We start from the raw sequence: 25,847 nt of genomic DNA on the forward strand, positions 1-25,847 counted from the left end.
ATATATATATATATATATATATATATATATATATATATATATATATATATATATATAGTTGACTATAAATAGATTCCTCTTAAAATCGAGAGAACATTGAATTGAAAACGTTTATTAAATCTTGAAATCTGCAACAGAAGAAAGAGGAATACTAGTGTAATTCTTTTTCTTGTGTTTTTCTTGACTCATGCATTTCCTAATTTAATTTAGTTTGCCCTATTCTGCCTGGCTCCCTTGCTTCTCAAACAAGTAAAACTTCAAGTTTTGAGAAAGCTTATATAACTGTTGAGTAACCAAATGCACAATCTTTTCCCTACAAGAAACCGTTGAAATTATGAGCTATTAAATAAAACCATTCTAAATTTAGTCCACTCAAGTTTTACTTCTTAGGACCAGCAGCTCAGTTTTTGGCTTGACTATGGCTACTGTTCCTATTCAGTGCTGTGGAGATAGGTCTGGCAATGCAAGACTATACACATCCACAGAGACATGGATGTGTTAAAACAACTTAAAACAACCAAGGTGCTGCCAATTCATCTCAAAGAAATCCTCACCATACATATTTGACAAAAATCCTTATCATCCTAATACAAAGATAATGATAGTTTTTTATTTTGTTGAGGTGCACTACAATTAGTTTTTGTTTGATTTAATTGGGATACAAAGAGGTTTTTTAGACCTATGCCTTAAAGGCAAGTGAATTACTGCATCAACACTTCTCTCCAGTCTCTCTAGAGCATGTCATCCTTCCTTCTGCTTCTGCTTCTCTGCTTCTACCCAGCGAGACAGACCTCTCTCTGAGCTCAGACACATTGGTCAAGCGTCTGCTTTCACTCGACCTCCCATGCAACAGTTCACAGAAAGCAATCAATTCTTCTCAGAAATGTCTCTGTACCCCAGAGCGGGGACTCTTAATCCTCTTCAGCCTGAGACCCAAATTAAGAAGATTTAGGCATCTTGAAACCCAGGTTCATATGAACACTTTGGTGCTCTTTAAATGTGGCCAGCCAAGAGAAAAAACCTGCTGTAACCCTCAGACAAAATGAGTGTCAAACCCAGGATAAAAACTCACATTATTTTAACATGTGAATATATGAACATAAACACTCCCAACTCCTGCCCATACATGCTACAATCACACCATGTTCTTGGCTATGTCACAGACACCTACATTGTGAGGTCTGAATACTTTATTTATTTATAGATCTCTCTTGTCCTTCCTGGAGGTTTGACTCAGAAAGCTACTTCTATGTATTAAAAAAAATAAAAAAGGTTGCAATATCAGGCTTCACAACATCAGACACAGACAATTCTTCAGTTTGCTGTTGGAAAGGGCTGTTGATTTTCTTAGGTGGTCCTTTATGTGGCTAAAATACGTTCTTGAAATATAAATTTGTTAAATACGCTGCTGCCCCGGTCCAGAATGTTGTTTAGCTTCCGGGTCGGCATGTGCCGACCACCATTAACTGTAGGTAAATGGTGTTACAAAGTACCTCTTACAACGATCCCTTTAAGGTGAAGATGGATTTTTTTTCCTCAAAGGTTATTTAAAGTTAATTTGATCATTGGGGGTCCCCTAAGGAGCTGAGTCAAGCTCCTTTAGGTGAATCATTATTGAAGTTTGTGCAATGAATACAATGTTCAGCATTATTAAGTAGCAAAAGACACAAGGCATATCTTGCCTTCTGACTTATGAAGTTAATCACGTTTCACCCCAGGAGAAAATCAGTGACCACAGAATAAACAGGCTTATTGAAGAAATGTTGAGCCTGAGATGTGACTTTGTGTGGTTGAGGGTTATGATGCTTTACAGAACAACTCGGGCCATTCAGGACAAGCTTCTGGGTTTTATCTGTAAGTGTACATGAGGCCAACCTGCCTCCCACAGCTAAGGCTGAGCATATTGCTTTCTCTACCCGCCAACATGGTCTCTTTGTCCTTGTTTCTTATTATTTAGCCCGGCAAGATCATCTGTCCCGCAGATGTGACAGTGTTAGGAGGGTAATGAAAATGCCTCGATCACAAAATGAACTTTGCTATATCAGTTTACTGTGTTCTCAGGGAATGGAAGCTAATTTCCTACAAGTGCAAAGCTACTCACAAATGTATTAGGTCTCTCTCTGTTACGCTGTCACGCATGCATACACCACAATCTCACACCAATCACCTCCATCAATGACTTCAGGGGTACATCTTGACCAGAGTAATTTCAATACTCTTGTCTGGTGTATCAAGCTCAAAGGACAGAATGGTTTCTTTTTTATTTTGAGTTTTGAGGATGGTTATAGGCTGTAGCAAAGCGGGTACACTCAGTTAATTCAGTAAATAAATATAATAATAATAATAATAATAATAAGAGCCCCAGAACTCATTTCAAATTTAATAAAACCTATTTTTACAGATGACACTGGTGTTTTTCCAAATTTTTTCATACTGAAAAGTATAAATCAAAGTCAATGTACACTGTAGAAGTGTTGTATGTGTAACCAGAGCCTGATATAGGCTATATACCCTCTCTATATATATATATATATATATATATATATACCCTATTTGTCTATGACATATAACTCTATTGTAGTCTACAAACTATTAAAAACACGTAAAAGAGCCATACTGTTGCACTGGGTTCAACAAGTTCCATCAATGTGACTCGGCATGCCTTTATCAGTTTAGAGTTCATCACTCTCAACTCATCAAACTAGCAAAAACGTGTGAACACAGAAGCATGCTCAGTGACATGTGCCTGACTTGGAACCATTATGCTGCCTCAAAGGTGAAAATAGCTCACTTGAAAGGTAGCACATGTCTGTCTGCAGCCTCACCAGACAAACGGTACAGAGAGACGCAGAGGGAATTGGTCCTTCCAAACTGGGATAATAAAAAAACGTTAATTTTTGTTTCTCTTGTCTTTTTGTTTCTGCAGTATCTTATTTGCAGACATCAAGGGTTTCACCAGCCTGGCATCCCAGTGCACAGCACAGGAGTTAGTGATGACTCTTAATGAACTCTTCGCCCGCTTTGACAAGCTGGCAGCGGTAAGAAAGCAAACACACACATGTATTGTATAATGCATGGAACGGCCACAAACTGTGCTGACATTTCTGTTAACATACTTTTGTTCTAGGAAAAAGTATGTTTGTTTCTTTTTTGTTTTGAGAATAATCCAATTTCAGCTAATGAAAATGTAAAGATGCTTAATAGGACAGCAAGCTAGAAAATGTTTGCACAGAGATGTATCTAAACCGTACCTGGCACTTACAGGTGATTTCTGTGCAGAGCTGTTGTACCACTCTCTTATAAGTATACCAGTTTAGACCACTGGTGATGTTGCTGTCATCATAGTTTAATGTTGAAAACTGTCCAGCACATACTGTGCCTGGTTCAAGGCTCACGTGAATGCCAGACAGCTGGGAGAGGACTAGTTAGGAGCACAGGCTGCCCAAAAGTCATTCAAAGACTAGGGTACAGTCTATCTCAAAGCTTGAGAAGTGGGGGGCACACTCTTGTACGGTCTGTTCATAAGGATGACTCGAGGAGGACAAACTGATATAGTAGCACAAGCTGCCCAAACATTATTCAAGGACTAGGGTACAGTCTATCTCAAAGCTTGAGAAGTGGGGAACACGCTCTTGAACCTACTGTTCACAATGAGGACTCAAGGAAGACAAACAGATAATATAGTGCTAAATAATCTATGACTTAGTTGTTGTCTTTCAGGAATATAATCAGCATAATATTTGAATTCATAATGACAGAGGACTTGCTGATACATCAAACAAATACAACTGCCACCACAGGAGGGGAACTAAGTATTAAAAAATAAATTTTACTATAAAAATGAATGGAACTTTATATCAGGCACTCTCATTTCTTCTTTTTTTGTCATCAAATTTTTGTTTTTTAACTTATTTTATTTGGTCACCTTCTTTTAATGTTCTTACTTATTAAAAAAAATACAGGCAATGCTAGCATGAATACAGACTTGTACAGAGCTGAAGGGCATCTCCAAAATATCAACTTCATATCTGCCATCAATATCCTGCAGCCAGACATGTGTTTGCAGCAGATTTCTAATAATCTTAACCACAGCTTTATACACAGCACATTCATGAATATTGACATTTTCTTTTTCTTATCCAGAAGCTTCATTGTTTGTCCAGCTGATGCTCAATGTATGTCATTTGTTTATGAAAGGTGAAATGATGTGCTAATCAATATTTATGAGTGAAACGGACATAATGGCATTATAAACCAGGATCGTTGCTACTGGCAGTTTTATGTCCATGCCAGATGTACCCTGTACGCACACACGCACGCACGCACGCAAGCAAGCAAGCATGGACGCATGGACGCATGCACGCACAAACCCGCACACGCACGCCCTGTCTGTGCTTTTTACACAGTGGGTCTTTTGTTTTTTTCTAGAGCCATGTGCTGGGGAGATACTCAGGTGGACATCATAAGACGCAGTGTTCTCTAAAGCCCTACAGATAAACACACACACACACACACACACACACACACACACACACACACACACAAACAAACTTATAAATCTGCTACAAATACAACTTCACATTACAGACTCATCTCTGAGGCCGAATGCCCTTGTAAAGGATCAGTTGACTAAATTCCGTATCTAATCTCACTTGCCTCTAGTGCCCTTTTGACATTCAGATAGTTTGGGTTTTCAATGTCCATGATTTGTAAAATCTGATGCTAAGATTTCTGCCTCCACCCTCCTTAAACCTGCAATAACTTGATTTTTTTTATTTTTAGCAACGTGTTTCAGTGGTTTGACTTTTGTTCTGGTTGTTTAGTATTAATGCCGGGCCTGTCTTACACCCTGGATTGTTCACCTTTTGATTGTCGCTAGAGGAGGATATGGTTTTAACATGGAACTTTGTTGCAGCCGTAACATTGATCTAGTTAAATCACTGGGATTGGGATAAAACAGTTATGTGGTTGTGGTTTGTAAAAGGCATTTTAATTTCAATGCATACAATAGTCCTCAGGACACAAATACACAGGCAGACGCACGCACTCTCTCACACACACACACACACACACACACACACACACACACACACACACACACACACACACACACACACACACACACACACACACACACACACACACACACACAGCCAATAATATTAAAGGATGAATGAACTTGGTATGTGACTAGGACAAGCTGTACAGTTTACTAACCAATGTAAAGTCATGATGTAACCCAACAGAGTAAACTCTCCTTGGGTTTATGAGCTGGTGTACTTATCCAGTAAGTTGTACTTTCCTGACAGGAGAACCACTGTCTGCGGATCAAGATCCTGGGAGACTGCTACTACTGCGTGTCTGGGCTGCCAGAGGCGAGGGCCGACCACGCCCACTGCTGTGTGGAGATGGGGATGGACATGATAGAGGCCATCTCGTAAGTAGTCCCTGGGGTTAACAGGGCATCGCTGGTTAATGCATGTCTGCAATTAAAATAGCTAAATATGTAAAATGGTAATAGAAGCTCTTGTTTCCAGTCTGCTTCAGTAGGGGGTCATTGGCTGGGAAAACTGTTCAACGGACAACTTCCAGATGCAGTTTTAGTCATATTTCATGGGTATTTTAAATTAGCCGTAGGAGCGGTTAATAAATAATATCACTTTGTACATAGGAATACTTTTCTGTCATACATCCAAAAAAAGTCCCCAGAGATCCTCTGCCTCCTCCTCCAATGTTTTTATTTTATTTTTTCCAACAGGCCCCAGGTTTCTAAGCAATCGCAGCTGATCTGCCTCTGCTCTGTTAGCATCATCCTCTCTATTTATTCATCCGTCCATCTGTACATTTTCTTTACCTGTTGATGGTGCTCAGAGTAGTAAGGGTCTGAATGGCACCCTATCCAACCATACACTGCGCTAATGCTTAAAGGACAAGTTAGAGATTTGGGAGAAAAACATTAATTACACAGTGTCCCAGCACCCAGAAGTTGATTTCCAAAATAGATTAATTTAGACATGGTCTTCAGTAAAACCACCAGGTCGAAGCTGTGATATTAGTCCAATTTGCAGCGTTATCCACATATTTAGCTGTAATCTACTCATAACAACTGCATGGCTGCAGCAATGGGGAATGTGTTCTGAAGGCCCTTGTTCACTCAGGTCATTCGTCTTGATCATTAAAAGCTGCATTCTTTCTTGCAAGTCACCACGGCTGCTGTTTAGTCTATAGTCTGTTGCCACGTTCTCAGTCATCAACAATACATGTCTTTTACTTTACATAGTCTGCAGCAAGACACATCCAAACATTCACTTCATGATCTACATCAACAACAAAAACATATAGTTTGAATAAGACAACGCTACTAAAAATTCAGATTTAAATAATTAAATATGTATGAAATATCTTTGCAAAATTAGAAACAATCATTTGGCAGATTATTATTTTAACCACTTCATACTTTCTAATGTTTTCTGCAGGCTCGTACGTGAGGTGACTGGGGTAAACGTGAACATGCGAGTGGGAATACACAGCGGCAGGGTGCACTGTGGGGTGCTGGGACTCAGGAAGTGGCAGTTTGACGTCTGGTCCAATGACGTCACACTCGCCAATCAGATGGAGGCTGGGGGCCAAGCTGGGTAGGTTTCTCTACAGTAGTTACAGTCAAATTCAAAGTAACTACAAACCAGTCCCTTTTGCTGAAACTGTATGTACAGCCATATACAGTATCTGAATAATGAACATTTGTATGAGTGTTTATGTGTGTTGTTTTCCTTTTCAGGCGTATCCATATCACTAAGGCCACACTGAATTATCTGAACGGGGACTACGATGTGGAGGACGGAGCAGGTGGAGAACGAAATGCCTACCTGAAGAAGCACAACATAGAAACCTACCTCATTGTCGGCTGCAGTCAGAAAAGGGTACGGTCATCGTTAATGTCTGAAATTGCATAGGTCAGTCATAAAAGTACACAAAAAGTGAACACTTAAAAAGATACACCATTGTTAGGGCTTTTTATTATTTAATTTGTTTAGTTTAAAGAGACATATGTTGATGTTTAGCCACTAGGGGGCAATAGAATTCCACAACAAGCTGACAGACACACAGCCATATTATCACTTTGTAAAGCTGCTGCTGTGATAACAGATACATACTTTTATTCCATTTTTTACATGAAAAGTTTTAAGTCCAATATTTACAGTCCTTTTAGATTTCCATCACCTTCTGATTAAAATATCAAACTCTTTTTAGCTGCTAGACTTTAGACTTTCTTTGCCGGCTAGATGGCACCTTTGTCTTTGCTGGGCAGTTAACGTGCATTCATTTATAATTCACAAAGGAAAATTAATTAATACAGTTATAGTAAAATCTATAGGAAAAACAACAATAATTTAAAAAACATCAGTAATAATGCTATTCTGTAAATATTAGTAATGGCGAACCTTCTGGAGTTACACCATTTAATAGTTTTGGATAACTTTCATGTTCTGATTCGAACCATAAACCGAAGCTGTGGGTGTTCAAGCTCTGCTCCTGATGGAGCTGTCTTTTAAAATAAAAACAGCCAGTCCATATTGTACATATCATTGTTTATAAACTGGGATTATGTCCATGTGAACAGTTTTTGGGGGGTTTATCTCCAATTGGCTGCATGAGCTCCAGTTTGTTTATGACAGAACTGCTTTTATCAGCTGTGTTTGTCCTCCAGCAGTATCACAAGCTGGGACTATAGATAGCATGTCATGTGAAGTGATAGCTTCTCTCACTTTTGCTGCTCATGCTCTGAGACAGAAGGAAGATTGTACAATGTAATTATTTTAGTTTCTTTTTTCCATTTTTGAAAAAAACAACAACCAAGAACCAGAATGTGGTTCTATTATCAGATCTGTACGAAATAAATGGATAGTACCTCAGAAAAACATCTTTTAACACCAGAAGGGAAAACTCGCTTTCCCCCTTGAGTTGGGGGATGTTTTTCCTTACTGCTTCTCACAGTATGATGAGTAAAGAAATGTTTTACATTTTCCGCAGTGAAAGGAAATTCTCTTGAGGTAATAGAATTACCTCAAAAGTACAGTACTTGAAAAAATTTATTTTTAACCACTGGTGCATTTAAATAAAATCCTAGTGCAGTAGAGGCAAGTTGGTCTGCTCAACCAGTTGCTGCCAAACCAAATATCAGAAAGAGATTTGGTGTCTGTCAATGAACTTTATCTTTTGTTTAGTTTTTGTGAGTTCCTCTGCATGTAATGAATATGTTCTAATTCTGTATTTTTATTTCTTTCAGAAAGAGGAAAAGGCAATGATAGCCAAAATGAACAGACAGAGAACTAATTCTGTCACCCAAAACAGTGGCCACTGGACTGATCGACCGTTCTACAACCATATGGGGGGCAACCAGGTCTCCAAGGAAATGAAGAGGATGGTGAGGAGGATTTAAAAAGTCTTCATTTCAGAGTTTCCTGACCCTCTGCTTTGTAGAGATGCTATTATGCTTATTGGTTTTATTCGAGTGCCACAGCCAGTGCCAATAATATCTTTTTTCAACCCTCATTTGGTGATGAAGCCAACACATAGTTAATACTCATAATCCTTTGATCTGCAGTCCTGATAAGCAGCGGTGATGGCCCTTCATGACACACTCCACCTCTCACACATCGTCTCGGCTCTGAGGGGCTCTCAGGGGCACTCAGAGAGACAACAGCAACATGTAGGCGACCGCGGTGAAGCAATTAGCACATCTTGTTGGTCAGTGCTGTCAGTGGCGACCCCCATCCTTCACACTTTAACCTCTCCTGGGATGAAAGCTTGAAATGTGGCAGCAGCGGAGTGATGTGTCCATGCTGACATTTTTACTTATGTGCCTCTCTCTCTCTCGCTCGCTCGCTCGCTCGCTCTCTCTCTCTCGCTCTCTCTCGCTCTCTCTCTCTCTCTCTCTCTCTCTCTCTCTGCTGAGACAACCCTGCAAACAGAATTACTCAGGAAATGGACACAAACACACACACACGCAGTGTTTTGTTTATTCTTGGATCATGACTCCACCCACCTCTCTCAATGAATCTATTATGGGACAGAATAGGTAATACAAATGTGAGGAGGATAAAGTACCGCCCAGGGGAGTCATCTTAACGTTAACTTGTGCTCAATTGATCCAAGAGACACAATGTAACCGGATCACTGCTGTGACATGCATTTTTAATATTATAACATTTTCACTGGCTGTTAAATACTGCATCACATTACTTAAAAACTCTTTTTACTTACGTGTCATTCACTGCTTTTATTCCAGAGGTCAGGTGCATATCCTCTTACCTCACACTTTCCACCTAGACTTTATTTTTAACTCAGTGTTTTTAGCTCACTGTTTTATTTCAGTAAATAAACAGTGAGCATGGATTTCCACATCAGTTATTTTTTTATGATTAGTTGTTTGTATATTTGTGTATGACCCAAAGGCAGAGGCTCTGTAGCAGCCCCACTGTTCTGTTTGTCATTAGCAACCGCCAAGGACTGAGCAAACAAACGAAAAAGAAAAAAAGCGCAAACTACTGAAACTCCAACCACACTAACACAAAATCAAAGGTTCCAATATGATTTACAATTGATCTTTTTGACAGTAATAGCAGAAACCCTACAGCTGAGACTGCTCTATATCGTCCTTGATGAGTACATACAGTTAATGGTCCTGTCATCGTGTCAGCGGCTGTGGGTTTCTTTGTCTTTGTTTGCCTTATGTCAGAAGAGATTGTCACCAAAGTGTCTGTGTGTTCTTTACACTCTGAATCCCTTTTAAAGTCTGCAGAAACATAAACGCTTCTGACATTAACTTTATTTGACACAGATCTTCCTTGGCCTCGGTTCCCCTTCTGCCTATCACTCTCTCCCTCTCTATCTCTGTTCTGCTAATTAATCACCCGGCAACCCCTGTAGATAAAACATGTAGCGAGTGAAGACTCAAAGACACACAGTAGTGAGAGACAATTTGTTTAGAAATGAGAAGGTGGGAGGTGTGTCATGGATGGATATTCTCTATTGTTCTATCTATCTATCCAGACACAGATGCTAAGCAGTGGACTGTGAATGACTTATGAGGTATCCACGACTTTACACATGCACGTACCTTTACTTCTATTTCTTCAACTGCTCTCATCTGTTGAAAAGATGAGAGGAAAAAGTGAAACAAAAGCAATTTTTAAAGCAAAAAAGTCAAGTATTTGATGGTTCCAGCTTCTCTTTTGTGACAAGTGGATTTGTCATACATGATAGTACCTGAATATCTTTGGGTTTTGGACTGTTGGTCAGACAAAACAAGACATTTGAAGACATCATCCTTTTATTCAGAAAAACAGGGAGATTTTTACACGTTTTTCTGAAATGTTTAAGAATAAAAGGAGATGTTTGGTTGGAACCAACATCTAAAACTTGGACCCATTAGACCAAAGCACAGATTTCCAGTGGTCTAATGTCCATTACTTGTGTTTCTTGGCCCCAAAAAATCTCTTCTGCTTGTTGACTCTCCTTAGTAGTGGTTTCCTAGCTGCCATTTGACCACAAAGGCCTGATTCGCACAGTCTCCTCTTAACAGTTGTTATAGAGCTGTGTCTGCTGCTAGAACTCTGTGTAGTATTCATCTGCTCTCTAAACTGAGCTGCTGTTAACTTGTGATTTCTGAGGCTGGTGACTCAGCAGCAGCAGAGGTGACTCTTGGTCTTCCTTTCCTGGGACGGTCCTTATGTTAGCCAGGTTCGTTGTAATGCTTGATGGTTTTTGCGACTGCTCTTGGGGACACATTCAAAGTTTTCACAACTTTCCGGACTGACTGACTTCTTAAAGTAATGATGGCCACTCATTTCTCTTTACTTAGCTGATTGATTCTTGCCATAATATGAATTCTAACAGTTGTCCAATAGGGCCGTCGGCTGTGTATCTACCTGATTTCTGCACACCACAACTGATGGTCCCAACTTCATTAATTATTAACCAACCTCCATTAATTAAGGACAGAAATTCCACTAATTAACCCTGACAAGGCACACCTGTGAAGTGAAAACCATTTCAGGTGACTACTTCATGAAGCTCATTGAGAGAACACCAAGGGTTTGCAACACTATCAGAAAAGCAAAGGGTTGTTACTTTGAAGAAACTAAATATAAGACATGTTTTCAGTTATTTCACACTTTTTGTTAAGTACATAATTCCACATGTGTTCATTCATAATTTGATGTCTTCAGTGATAATCTACAATGTAAATAGTCATGAAAATAAAGGAAACGCATTGAATGAGAAGGTGTGTGTGTGTGTGTGTGTGTGTGTGTGTGTGTGTGTGTGTGTGTGTGTGTGTGTGTGTGTGTGTGTGTGTGTGTGTGTGTGTGTGTGTGTGTGTGTGTGTGTGTGTGTGTGTGTGTGTGTGTGTGTGTGTGTGTGTGTGTGTGTGTATTTAGCCAAAATTGTACACAGAGACATATTTTTGCTACAAAGTAGCACTTGATTAATAGAAGGAAACTCAATGTTGCATAATTCATATAATAATGTGTTATTCAAATAAAACATATGTATGTACTGTAGATATACAATTCATCTACAAGCGTAAAACTGTCTGGCCACCACAGAAGTAAAATAATTTTTTATGTTTTTAACAGTTAGGCTGTGGCTAGCGCTGTGAAGATGGGTCCGTTAATGCTAGACTGGCTCTGGCTTACAGTTATCTTTTCATATCGATTGATGTTTCTGGTATTGATTATTACTTATAATCATTGAAAAATGTCCAGAGACTAATATGACAGTCAAAGGCCTAAAGATATTTTAATTTACAAACACATAAAACAGAAAACCAGTTAATCCTCATAGTTGAGATACTGGGAAGAAATGTTTGGCATTTTTGTTTTATAATTTACTTACTCAATTTAAACATTTTCAATATTCCATCAATCAAGATTACTTGTGCATTTGCCAGTTTTGTTGTTGTTAACTCAGGGTAAAGCAAACAAAAAAACTGGGGCCAATCTGGTTTAAAACCGGTTTAAAATAAAGTTCCCAGTTGCTGTCCCGCTGTTCAAACACGAGATGTTTTAATCTACAGCTAAATCGTTTTAATGTTTTGCTCTTTTCTGTTCTCTTTTCTGTTTGGCAGGGCTTTGAAGATCCCAAAGACAAGTGAGTAGTGACTGTATCTCAACAGCATTGTGTCTTCCCTCTCATCCTGCTCTCTTGGTCTATGTTGTCTCTTTTTGTCTGATTGAATCTGGGTTTACGGTCAGTATCTTGGCCCTTGTGTTGTCTTTTATTTTTAATGAGATTTGTTTTTCCTCAAGAATCCTAATTTAAATTACGTTATAGCTAATTCTTTAGTTAAAAAAGCCATAAATTATGAATTATGTTGACTAAAATTTAAGATTAAAGGATGATGAGTAAACAACAGACTAGTTTATGTCAAAGTTTTAGCCAGGAGACTGTTTTAATACAATTTAAATATATTTTTCAAACGCTACGAAATTGAATAAAACACCCAAAATTCAATGGAAGTAATCATTCATTTTACCTGTGAAGAATGATGTATAGGTTCCAGACAAACATGCATGCACTCAACCAAGTTATCTTGGGGCAATTTGGTTGTAATAAACCTATATTTCTGATATTAAATATTTTAAAAACAGGTTAGATCTGAGCCCAGGACAACACAAGGGTTTAAAACAAAAAAGAACTGAGAACAAAAAAAATCAATGGGCCACTTTGAAATCAATGACAAACTTGAGCCCTGAAAGGAACTAACACTGTTTGAGTCACAGGACATATATAGCTCTAGCCTTAATCAGGAGATCAATATTAGATCAGATTACACTGTAGGAATATTTATTGTGTATGAGCCACGGGATCTGATAATACCTCTGTTTTCTTTTGCTGTAAGCTTTCTTTGTTATCTTGCATACACTTAGTGGTCACGATATGTTACGAGAGACTTTTGTATAGCATAACCAAAGCCCAGATGGAAACATTAAATCGTTATGCTCCAGGTTACTATGTAATCTTATAAGACCTGTAATCTACAAAATCACCCTGCAGCGCTCTTGCTTTAAATGTCTTGCAGACATTTTAATAAACCTACTAAAAAAATGGGTCTTTCTTTCCTGATAAAAGGGCAGCAGAGATGGTTAAGACCTTTTAGAAGTTGGGGCTGCGATTGTTTAAGCTCACTTGATATACACACATGGAGGGAAATACCGAGGGTAAACAAAATAACACTTGATGAAAAGGGAGTCTTTTGGGATGGAGCTCCTGAAAACATATTTTTTTAGTAAGCTTGTTACTAAGTGTGATTTGGGCCTATATAGACACACAATTTTCAAATTTAGGACCGTATTTGATATTGTGGTTTAATCTTCATAAAAATACGTAAGTTTATTTTTTCTGTTTGGGAGAAATATAATTCGAAACCAAGGTTTTAGGGGCTTTTACATTATTTGTTGTTGCAAATATTAATAAATATATTTCACGTGAGCTGCACTTAGCAGTACTCATCAGTAAGTTAAACTTCACTTAGAGATCACTTCGTTAATGCTGCTTTGTTGGCGGGATTTCTGACACTATTAGTGTTGACAAATTAAGTAACTGGTACTAAGTGATTTAGCCTCTTTGAAATGCTTTAAAATTTCCAATATTTATTTCATAGTTACATGACTTGGGGGAAGTTCAATCAATACTTGTGTAGATTTGTGGACCCACAGAATGTTTTTCTTTTTTAGACCCAAATGAGCTTTATTCTATTCTATATATTCTATTCTAATTGTCTTGTTCTTAGTTTTGAAACAGAAATGTGTACCAATATACTCATACTTTTTAACTGCTACTAATATGCGTTCAACTTGATGGAACTTACCTGTCTAGCGGTGTTTGTTATTGTGTAAAGTTCTTTCAGAGATAAACTTCCTCTTTAGAAAGTTTACAATGTGATGCAATCACTTTCTCATCCTAAATATAAAGTCAGAGGAGGGGAAGTTTAACCAAAGGGCTGTCAGTGATCAAAGAACTGCAGTTATTTCTAAAGAAGTTGTCCTCCTACTCTCCTCCCAAACGGTTCTGTTTCTGGGAGTTTGTTCTGACATGACAGTGAGCTGGAGCAGCCAAGCTGACAGCTTCTGTTCCGAGTCACAGCACAGATCATGCTTCTTATGTAGACTGACAGCTTTTTGGATTTGAGAGGAAGTGTATGCTGTGTTTTTATCATACTCTGCTAGAAAGCAACACTCGATACAATATCACAGCTTAGTTTGGACATCTGTCTGTACAACTGCTTGGTCTGGTGCAGTCAGCAGTTACAAATCTAGTCCATTTATTAGAAGTTTATGATTAGACTCAGGAAAAAGATCTCTGGCCAGTATCATACCCTGAATGTTAAACATGACTTTAGGCAGATAATTCATGAGAGGAAAAAAGCCCCTTTAATGGCAAAATAAGTCTTATTTCTACTACATTAAGGCCTTAATTGCCAAGGATTTATACTTAATTTATTAAGTGAACTGCAATGTTACTGATTCGAGCCTGGCTAGGGAGGTATGTTGCATCTCTAATTCTCTCATTTCCTGTCGACCTAAAAAGTAAAAAACGTTCCTTTTTTTCTACATTTAACAGTAGCTGCAGCACAAAATAGTCCAAGACAAATCCCCCCCCACATCTGAACCAACATGACAAAACTTTTAAAGACAATTTATCAAATGACAATGTGTAAACAATGTTATGTTACTTTATTTCTGTTCTTTTCATTTTATTTAACTTTAATTCACAATATATCAATTATAAATAATGCAAACAACACAACACAATATTAAGAAGTGACACAATTTAACACAATGCCTGAGATTTAAATGTCACCTGGTCTCATTTTGGGTCATTTAGGAATTTCATATTCAGAAATGCACAAGAAAACCTAAACCCAGAGGACGAGGTGGACGAGTTTTTGGGCCGCGCCATCGACGCACGCAGCATCGACCGCCTGCGCTCCGAACACGTCAAAAAGTTCCTGCTCACCTTCAGAGAGCATGACCTGGAGAAAAAAGTAAGGACGTCCACACAGAAATAGTGACACACACTGCCAATACAGCAGCAAATAATTGGCCATGACAAGCAATCTTCTCTGTGCAAAAAGCTTTTCTCCTGCTCGCTCTTTTCTGTCCCTTGAGCAAGTCAGTCAAAGCAAAGTCTAACAGAGAAAGAGAGGAACTGGGGTTTAAAGGGGGAAGATGGCTACTTAAGGGAAAAGGAAGGGAAATATCTCAGACAGTGAAGGACAGGTTGAGAAGAAAGGTTAGAAATCCAGTAGTTGCAAAAGAGTTCTGGGAAAACAGGACAGAATTTGAGTCCTCTTTTCAAGTTTCAATCCTTTTTTTTCCTCCAATGGAAAGGAAGTGAAGCCTTAGAGCAGATCAGAAGCACTTTTTTTAACCTCGAGATTGCTGTGGATGAAATCATCTCAGCCTTCAGTACCTGGAATCTTATGCCGCCTTATCATCAGGTAGGTAGGTAGGTAGGTTGATCACAGAAGAGGCAACAATTATAACACACCAATGTCAGCAGCTGTCTTTCCAGGAACAATATGCAGAGCTGTTTTTAAGACTAATGGGGCAAGCACAGTAGCAAGTCTTTCATGCATTAAATTATGACTTTAATAAGAAAAAAACCTTGTTTTAACTTATGTAACAGTGTTGTTTAATTAATTAATTTATATAATTCAGTGGGTTTCTAGAGGGTTTTTAGCCTTTGGTTAATTTTCTCAACCAACTCTTAATCTTTTAATTTATCTGATCTAAAACTCAATATATATAAATACGTCCAATTTTTACAGGATGATATTGTATATCAGTTTCTGCTGCATATATTTCACCCAGTTACTAATAAGAAATTGCAGTACACAAATACCAAAGTTAGGGATCCATCCATCCATCCATCTTCATCCGCTTGTCCGGTAGCATGTATACTAATCAAATAATCAAGCTGTTGTCTTGTCTTATTTAATTTTTCTGTTATGCGATTTTACCAGCTCAAAACTTGAGACTTTTTGAAGGTTTTGCTTTCCACTCCCAAGTCAAGATCAATCTGGAAGGAGTCGTACAGAGCATTAGGGACACTTAATTTTTGAGAATAAAGAGAATGCATACTTGTTTTCAGAACAAAGCCATATCATTTTTGGAATGCAGTCAAAAACATTGCGAAAAAAATGCCAAAAGTCTCACAGCAGTCAAGTCAAGTGTAAAGACCTCATTTTCGTGAATTATGTTTGACTTGAGTGCAAGTAACAAGTATGAGTACAGTGCCACTACTGTACATGCAGTAGGCGATATGAGGGCGGATTGTTGTTCCCCTTGTTGTTAGTAGAATTACCAACATGCATGCCACCTTGTTAACCTGCCGTCCCCCTCTCTATCCCCTAGGAGCACAGACAGTGCAGGGGCTGTGGATTGATAAATCCATGGCGCTGTCAGTCTTTCAGGGACAGAAAGGAAGAAAATTGTTTTCAGTGTTAAAATATAATTTCATTCTCCTCCTCTTGTTCCCTCCTGCAGTACTCGAAACAGGTGGACTCCAGGTTTGGGGCTTACGTGGCCTGCGCCTCCCTCGTCTTTCTCTTCATCTGCTTCATCCAGATCATCATTGTGCCATCGTGAGTCAACACTTTGAAATACAACACAGAAGACTGTAGACTAAATTCTTCATCCTCTCACTAATATATGCCCCCATTGTGAATCACAATTTTATGATTTTTAAATGGGGTGACAGTAATTTGGCTCCTCAAAGACATTTTACCCCTGCCAGCCAAACAACATCCATGCGTCCCCTTTATGCTAGCACTAGCATCCACTATTATCTCAAAAGACAGGACGTGAGAACTTGTAACAATCCCAATTAAATCTTAAATGATCAGTGGGAGAGTCTGGGTGTTTGTGTTGCAGATTGGGAAAATGTACATTACATATTGCACAGAAAATATTTTAATATTTAATTTTAAGTAAACTTTTCATTTACATAGAGAGTGTAGCAGGTGCAACTGAAGGAGGGGGAGATAAATAGGCTGTACTGCTGTAGACAATACAGTCAAATCCATTAGTTATAGTAGTTATACATCCTTTTATGAACAATGTCCAATTGGAAAGTGCTTATGTTTGATGAGCTTCTCTGCCAATTTGTCCAAATGTTTGAATAATCTTTGTAGCATAACAAATCCTGCACATTGCTTTATTTAGCCTTAAGACCACAATCATAAAAATCATAGCTGATTAGACAAATGATAAAAGATAATATTAACTTAAAATCTGTGTAATTGCATCTGAGCAGCAGCCAGACTCAAAGATATCTTGCAGATTTTGTCTTGAGGCGAACCTCCTCTCTTTTTTCTCACTGCCCATCTCTCAGTATTGATCTTCTTTAGACTGTCTCTTTATTAACCTTTTTCCTTGATCCTTTTCTCTCACCACTCCCCTCTCCTCCTTTATTTCTGTCTTTACCTCTTAGAGTCCCTTCTTCCTGGTCTCTTCACCACCTCTTGGCTTTCATTGTCTTATCTGTTTTCCTTAATCATTTTCACCGTATTCACACGTCCTCTTCTCTGTTTACCTTGGTCTCCTTCTGCTATTATCATTACCTGTCTCGCACACACGCACACACACGCACACACACGCACACACACACACACACACACACACACACACACACACACACACACACACACACACACACACACACACACACACACACACAATGCCAACTTCATATTAACATTGACACAAGATCAAGGACAATAAAGAGAAGCAGATGCTGCTGCCCACAGTGTTCCCTTTGAAACTACAACACAGACAGTGTATTAGTAAAACAAACCGTGAACCATAGAAATGCAGCTAGAATCATCATATGAATATAAGGACATACTGTGTCACCTGCAGCTCCAGTCTGATGATTGGTTTCTTCGTCACCGGTTTCATTATCCTGACAGCTGTCATGTTCGTCTCAACTGTGTACTGCTGTTTTGGGGTGAGTATTCTCTTATTTTTATGAATTAAATCGCCATATAAACTCAACTCCTTGTGTAGATCTGATCAAGTTTTAAAAGATAGGATAGCTTTTTTTATACATGGATGCTGTTTTGTAGAATATCTATCTCAAATGTCAGCAAAGAACAGAAGGGCTTGTTTTTATTTCTTTATATGGAACTTCAGTATCGGATATGACAGAGATAAATCTGTTCCATCTTTTATCAGGCAGAGGGTTGATGCTGTGTTCACTATACATTCCAGATGTCAGTTATCATTTAAACATAATCTGCTCTTGACCTGATTGCAAGTTTTTCAGATAAGAGTTTTTAACCAAATTCCTTAATACAATGTGCAGATATCACCATTTGTGATTTCAATATACACCTAGAAATAACTCTTAATAGCTCTTAAAAGAACAAAGCTCATTTTGGATTGAGGATTTTTGTTTCTCTGTTGGTGTGTGTCTATAGTATCAACTGATCGGTCCACTGTGGGCCTGTGTTGGGTTTATGTTTCTGGTATTTTAGGTTTTAATGACAGTTTATTCACTACAGAGCTATTCATTTCTTGCTTCAAGGGGGCAGTCACATTGGCGTTAGAATGCCTTTCCTATTTTAAAAGATGATAAGATGTTTTATGGAAGCATTTCAAGGACGCCCTGGTGTAGTGAGGTAACTTTTTTTTATTTACAAGTAAAACATTCAAAAAACGCACACAGCCTGATTATCCAGAAGTCATTAAAAACAAGATGGTCTGCTATAGTAGAAGCTACAGCTTAACAGGTTGTATGTGATGAGATTGAGGCAGCATTAAAATAATGTCCTATTTAAGTTTTGTTATATTGTGTTATGGTCAGATGATGATTTAAGGAATAGTTTTTTTAGTTTTTGTTATGGTCTGTTTGTGGGCTGTAGATGCACGTGATGTTTATGGTGTTTGTGCAGTAATTCATGGTTCTTTTGTTTCATTACATCTACTAATTAGTGCCTTATCAGCCAGTGTGTTGTCACTGGGTACTGTGTTTTTTCCACATCAGTCAGCTAGTCAATCTATTAATCAGTCAGTAAATAAACTAAAACTTTGTGGATAATTACATTTCTTTTACGTTGTATCTTACATACTTGTTTTGTAGTATTTATGTCTCACCTGCCATCCAAAAGCTCAGCTCTTTGAAAATGTTTGACACATCAAATGAAGTTTGCAGTCTGACCTTTGTAAAATTTGTAAAAAGTTTAATAGAAACAGTAGTAAACATGGCATTCACTGATTATTTGGTTATTGTATGTGTTAAACATGGCTGAGTTATAGAGATTAAGTGCACTTAAGACAAGAGGATGGTGATGATGTCAGATCTCAGTTGCCAGACCTCCAGAGGCTTTAAAATCCCTTTCCTTCTCTCATCACCTGCTGACAGGCCATGAGGGACATTTCACAAGGAAAAGTGGAGCTGCTGTTGATTTTTTTTTGTTTTTTTTTTTACTGATGATTCATTGTTCTGTTTTGGTAAAAACAAACAAATCTCTTCCATTTGTACATCTACTGATTGTACAGAAAGGATTATTGATGTCTTTTCATTGGATAATGGTATTGTGACGGATGGTAACTCAGAAAGTGACATGCAGAACTGCAGTGTGTATTTAGGCTTGTATTTATTTAGTGGCTCCGGATAAAAATGAGCCCATCACTCACGCCCTGGCTCTGTCTGTTTCTGCCGTGCTCCCAGCTCTTCCCAGTCCCTCTGCAGACTCTTTCTAAGAGGATAGTCCAGTCCAGACTGAACAGCACTCTGGTGGGCGTCTTCACCATCATCGTTGTCTTTGTTTCTGCTTTCATCAATATTGTAAGTTCAACAGAATACCAAAAAGAGTAACTTTCTCCTCATGAAATAATTTTTAAAGCACTGAGCATTTTGAAATGTCACAAAACTGACTTACCTCTGTTGCGTCTTTGACTGACCTTTGACCTTGTTCAGTTCACTTGCAGCGGCCTTGACCTACGGAGTTGTATAAGGGAAGAGCTGAACATCAGTCTGGCCACTGTGAACGCCTGCCATGCTCACCTCCTCAACTACAGCCTGGACACACAGCAGAGCCCCTGTGGAGACGATGGCCTTGTCTGCAGCTTACCTGAGGTACGTGTGTGTGTTTATTTATTTGCACAGTGGGAATTCTGATTCAAAATACCTACTAGGTTTTGTTTTAAAGCAAAATAACATGTATTCTACGTTTTTTTCAACAACAAGCTAATTGAAATGGGTGCAATGAACATATTCAATTACATTTAATTTTTTGTATCAACAACAGTTATTGCAAGACACTTTACAGATAGAGTAGGTCTAGACCACACTCTATGATTTAAAACACCCAACAATTCTATTTATCCCGCCAACAGCAAGCATTTAGTGCAACAGTGGCGAGGAAAAACTCCTTTTTAGGGAGAAACCTCGGACAGACCCAGGCTCTTGGTAGGCGGTGTCTGACAGTGCCGGTCGGGGTTCTGATGAACAGTGGCAATAAAAATCCCAATAAAGCTAATGCAACTAGGATTAGAAATAGTAGTTGTAGTAGTTCATGATGTAGCAGGCCACTGCAGGGCATAGCAGGGTTTAGCAGGGCATAGCAGGGCTAAGTTTTTAAGGTTCAGCTCAGATGAGCAACATTTTTTTCTGAAGCAGGTAAGAAAATTCATTTTTAAGCATTTCTGCAAGAAATCATAATGATATGTTTGTGACTAACTGTGTTGATCAAATAAATCTGTGAACAATGTTCATGGCAGCCTTGTTAACCAAAGAAGACTTTAGTGCTGCTGCAAGTCCCTTACAGAAATATAAAATCCCATCAGAACAGAATAATATTAACATTTATATACATGCATGTAAATTATTTCATCATGCCAAAAGACAGGCTACAGTCTAATTCATGTGTAAAATGAGGCAAACTGCAAAAAAACACTGTGGCTGTGAAGTAGCACCTCAGGTACCTTATTGCTTTTTGCACAACACATCATTGCAATAAAAGGGACAAGAAATTCAATCCGTCACAGTGAACCACTTTGTAAGTGTATATTTTAAGATGTCAATGCTTCAGACAAGTGAGATAATTTTAAACAGTAGCAGAACAAATGGATACAAAGTGAGGGTAATTGCAGGTAGAGGTGTTAACATTTAGCCTGCAAATTAATGTTTAAATTAACAGCTAAGTGGTCAGAATTGTGGGTTTATGGGGTGTTTCATAATAACTCTGGACGTGACTCATTCAATCAGAACCGTGTATTACAGATTATAAAGTTTGACTACCAAACATAAAAGAAAATGTACCTTCCCCTCTCTCCATCTTTCTCCCTCAGTATTTCTCGTCCTGTGTGCTGCTGAGCATGCTGGCCTGCTCCGTGTTTTTGCAGATCAGCAGCATCGGTAAACTCTTCCTCATGCTCTCTATCGAGCTAATCTACCTCCTCGTCATGGAGGTGCCCAAAGTGAGCCTCTTCGACAACCAGGACCTGCTGGTGATGGCCAACGCTGTCAACATTGTGTGAGTCATTACTGCTGCCTGTGTGTGTGTGTGTGTGTGTGTGCATGTGTGTGTGTACGCTTGTAGTGTTTAAATCTTTGGTGTGTTTAGATGTTCTAACCACTGATTGGCTCTTCTCTGTTCCTCCCCCTCACAGCGAGCACATGAATGGAACAAGGTGAGACTGAGGGGAACTTCTATTACCACAGAGACCCAAAGCATCACCTCTGTCATCTGTTTAAGCTAACAGCATCATTATCTCTGTGGTGGCAGAAATTTAACTATAATGACCTGCTGGCAACAGATGCTAACGCTAATGAGCCAAGATTTAAAAGGGCAGCTTGTTATTGTGCCACAGTGTTCCTGCAAAGTACATCTTTACACTCAAATAGGGTAACTTAACATCTGTATGTTTGATGAGTTGGTAGTTCATTACATAGCATTACACATCTGATAGCCTTGCATTGTGTGTGTGTGTGTGTGTGTGTGTGTGTGTTGAAACTAGCTGTGTGGTGGACTCCAAGGTTCCTCTGAAGATCATGACCCCGGTGGTCATCACTGTCTTCGTTCTCGCCCTCTACCTTCACGCCCAGCAGGTAGAGTCCACAGCCAGGCTCGACTTCCTCTGGAAGTTGCAGGTCAGTGTGTGTGTGTGTGTGTGTGTGTGTGTGTATGACTCAATTTTTGTAACAAAAATCAAGTCCACACAATGTAAATTATTAAACTTGATTTAGGTTTTTAGTTTTGGTCTCCAGTGAACGATTGTAAATACATCCAATGTCCCCTTAAGTTCCAGGTCATGTTCTAACCTGTGACATTATTATTAAGGTGCAGGGGTTCATTGGACTCCATTGTAACTGTCATGAATCCAAAGAGACTAATGCTGTTCTCCACAGAGAAAGAGCAAGCTAAACAACTTTTCAAAGTTTTTTAGGCCTGCAGGGGGGAAAGTGTTTGATACTCAACTTGTTTTAAGAAAGCTGTCTCCAGGGTTGTACCAGGGTTCTTTGAAATCTTAAGGAGGTTCCAAAGCAAGCTTAGCTGCCTGTGATTGGTTGTCCAGTCAAGGGTAAAATTAAGTTATTTATCTGAAAAACTTTGAGCGGCTGGGGGGGTCTTTATTTTCCAGCTCACTGATGTCACTAATGGTTAGTAGTCTTAGTCTAAGAGTCTACAGCCACACTTTAGGTGGAGGATAAAAGTTTAAGTGGTTAAGTGAATGTAAATAGTGGCCAGAGGGTGGTGTCTGGGTAACCATGAATAGAAATAACAATGTCAGCAGTAGTAATTGAAGAACCCTCATTGATAGTACAACTCATAATCATATCCTCTAGATTATTTTGTTTCAATCCATCTCTTTGATATCAGGATTTTTCATTGGATAATTAAGCTGCCAGTAGTGCTGCTTTATCCTCTGGGGACAATGAATATCTCTATCAAAATGTCGTAGAAATCTGTCCATTAATAGTTTAAAAACTCAAATGTGTTGTTTTTCCCTGTCTAATTTCTGTACTGAACCCACTACAGGCCACAGAGGAGAAGGAGGAGATGGAGGAGCTTCAGGCTTATAACCGCCGTCTACTCCACAACATCCTCCCCAAAGATGTGGCCGCCCACTTCCTGCAGCGCGAACGCCGCAACGACGAGCTGTACTACCAGTCGTGTGAGTGCGTGGCTGTCATGTTCGCCTCCATCAGCAACTTCTCGGAGTTCTACGTGGAGCTGGAAGGCAACAACGAGGGAGTGGAGTGTCTGCGGCTGCTTAACGAGATCATCGCTGACTTTGATGAGGTGAGATGTGAACACATCTAGCTGAAAGCTGTCTGCTTGTGTGAGTGAGGATGTAAATCTGTGGCCTCCACTGTAGGACTCTACTGTTTTCAGTGGTGCTTTATGAGACTGTAGTTCCCAGTGAAATAAGGGGTAGGTTGGTTTCTGTTTGCTTTAGAGACACTTTATGCATGCATTTGAAGTCATGTTTGTTACCACCTGATACCTTTTCTTTCTCCTTTCATGTCTGGTTTGATCTTCATCAACTGAGAAACATAACTAAATGAAATAATAGCTAAATGTTCACTGGATAATTGTGATAATTGTTCACCAGCTAGTCTCCATCCTTTCTAAAATTTGATCAACATCAACAATATGAATCTGAAATAATACTGACTACAGATTTAAACTCTAGGACTATTTACAAAATTGTACATAACTTTGCTACTGATACATTACAGAGGAAATTAAATATTAATAGGAGCTTTGTTAGACTTGGAGCTCAAAGAATGTTGTTATCAACTTAAAATTGGATTCAATACATATAAAACTTTATAACATTTTTAAGATTTTAACACAATTAACAATTATCTTTATAACATTTCACCAAAGTATTTTACATGATTGATGGATTAGATCATCAGCGAGGACCAATTCCGTCAGCTGGAGAAGATCAAGACCATCGGCTCCACCTACATGGCGGCCTCCGGCCTCAATGACTCCACATACGACAAGGTCGGGCGCTCGCACATCCGAGCCCTGGCTGACTATGCGATGAGGCTGATGGACCAAATGAAATACATCAACGAACACTCCTTTAACAACTTCAAGATGCAAATAGGTGAGCTGCGGAAAAGAAGTAAGGGTGCTACTGTTGCTCAGGGATTTAGTACATCTGACAGGGAAACTGTTATTGACTGGAACTCAAATGACGGCAACTGTTACTCTCAGAAGATTAATTAAGTTAAGAGTTACATTTCCTAACTGGTGTACACTGTGTCTATTTTGTGAGAGAAAAGCTCTTAAGGAACCTAACACAATAGTTTTTGTAAAAAATGTAGATTGAAATGGGGGCGCCCTGGTGGCTCACCTGGTTGAGCGTTCGCCCCATGTACCAAGGCTCAGTCCTTACGGCACAAGCAAGTCCAGCTGCTTTAGTAGTAATTAGGTACTTTGTTTGGTCTTTTTTTCTCATTTGTTTCATTTGTAGGTCTCAACATTGGCCCTGTGGTTGCCGGGGTGATCGGAGCCAGAAAGCCTCAGTATGACATCTGGGGGAACACAGTGAACGTGGCAAGTCGCATGGACAGCACAGGTGTACCAGAGAGGATCCAGGTACAGTGTGACACCGCATTGCCAAAATCTCTGAACATGCCATTTCAGAGATATAATATAAAATGTAGCTTTCACAAAATAAGTAATTTAGATGATTTTATAATAGATAGTTAGATAATGTTACATTCCTAAATTAATAAAGATAGTAGTAAACCTTTATCCCGGAGCCATGAGCTTGGTGACAGTAAACAAGTCCTTCCAGCCATTAGACAATCCCGAACAACTGTCCCTCAAAGTTAAACTTTAGTAGTCATCAAAATTTCATTCTCTCAATATAAATTTCAAAAACATTTAAAAAATAATTGGTACAAACGCAGTCATTGGATAGAATATTAACTCAGTTAAGGAAAAGAAATTAAAAAAAACAACTAAAATGACTCAATAAAGCAGAATTTGCAGAGCTCATCACTGTTAGTTTTGTTTTGTCATCTTGGATTTAGCTCCAAGCTAGTCTGGTCAAAAAAGAGAAATTAATCTGATGTGCATAAACTCTGGAAAAACTGCCCTTCAGACATGGCTGACGACTGGATTTAGAAAAAAACGTTTATTCAAGATGAATAATGTTCATTAAAAATGGGCATATTGGTTTTGCTCTATCAGATGTGAAATCATTAAAGCTCAAAACTCACAGCTACTTTGAACACAGATAGAACCGTTTAATTTCATCTCACCCGTCTCCACCGCACCTTCTGAAAACCATTTACGTAGGAGCAACTATGCACCACTGCTTCCTAATGAACATGAAAGTGACAAAGCAGTAGCACATTACTATTGTGACTGTGTTTTAATCCATTTGTGGATGCTAATATTTGCTATTCACATACAGACAATACAAAAACTGAAGAGCTGAAAGGGCCTTTTTTTACACCTTGTCATTTATGTTTGTCAACCAAATGGAGTGACAGGTGAAGCATAAATAAAAAAAAAATATATTTATAACTTGCACTGTATTTCTTTTAACCAAACAGGAGCTCTTTGTAGGCGAAAAGGGACAAATACGATTAAAATGAAACATATTTTAAGTTATTACCACCAAAGAATTGTATGCACCTGTGTCAGTTTCTCTCCTGAATTTGGGTTTCTGGGTGCTTTACATTTTATTAAATTGAATAAAAATAATACAGTGAGCATGCAGGGTTTTTGTTGGCTCAGAATAGGCCTTTGGGTGGGACACATATGAAGCGGGGGGTCTAGCGGTCAGCATTTAATAATAAAA

At 38.7% G+C, this 25,847-nt stretch overlaps 1 protein-coding gene across 1 annotated transcript in view; it reads left to right on the top strand.

Annotated features, from left to right (window-relative positions):
• Window positions 1-25,847, top strand: part of adcy5 (adenylate cyclase 5) — a 72,169-nt gene that overhangs the window by 42,724 nt on the left and 3,598 nt on the right. The window contains exons 4-20 of the mRNA XM_034885354.1: window positions 2,927-3,038; window positions 5,310-5,437; window positions 6,477-6,635; window positions 6,779-6,920; window positions 8,288-8,425; window positions 12,131-12,153; window positions 14,890-15,049; window positions 16,554-16,651; window positions 17,928-18,015; window positions 19,741-19,857; window positions 19,990-20,148; window positions 21,363-21,547; window positions 21,684-21,704; window positions 22,032-22,164; window positions 23,054-23,317; window positions 23,933-24,137; window positions 24,507-24,631. Coding sequence (XP_034741245.1) covers window positions 2,927-3,038; window positions 5,310-5,437; window positions 6,477-6,635; window positions 6,779-6,920; window positions 8,288-8,425; window positions 12,131-12,153; window positions 14,890-15,049; window positions 16,554-16,651; window positions 17,928-18,015; window positions 19,741-19,857; window positions 19,990-20,148; window positions 21,363-21,547; window positions 21,684-21,704; window positions 22,032-22,164; window positions 23,054-23,317; window positions 23,933-24,137; window positions 24,507-24,631 — 2,257 coding nt within the window. The remainder of the gene's footprint in view (window positions 1-2,926; window positions 3,039-5,309; window positions 5,438-6,476; window positions 6,636-6,778; window positions 6,921-8,287; window positions 8,426-12,130; window positions 12,154-14,889; window positions 15,050-16,553; window positions 16,652-17,927; window positions 18,016-19,740; window positions 19,858-19,989; window positions 20,149-21,362; window positions 21,548-21,683; window positions 21,705-22,031; window positions 22,165-23,053; window positions 23,318-23,932; window positions 24,138-24,506; window positions 24,632-25,847) is intronic.

The sequence above is a fragment of the Etheostoma cragini genome, chromosome 11 (genome assembly GCF_013103735.1).
Source record: "Etheostoma cragini isolate CJK2018 chromosome 11, CSU_Ecrag_1.0, whole genome shotgun sequence".
Taxonomy (NCBI): domain Eukaryota; kingdom Metazoa; phylum Chordata; class Actinopteri; order Perciformes; family Percidae; genus Etheostoma; species Etheostoma cragini.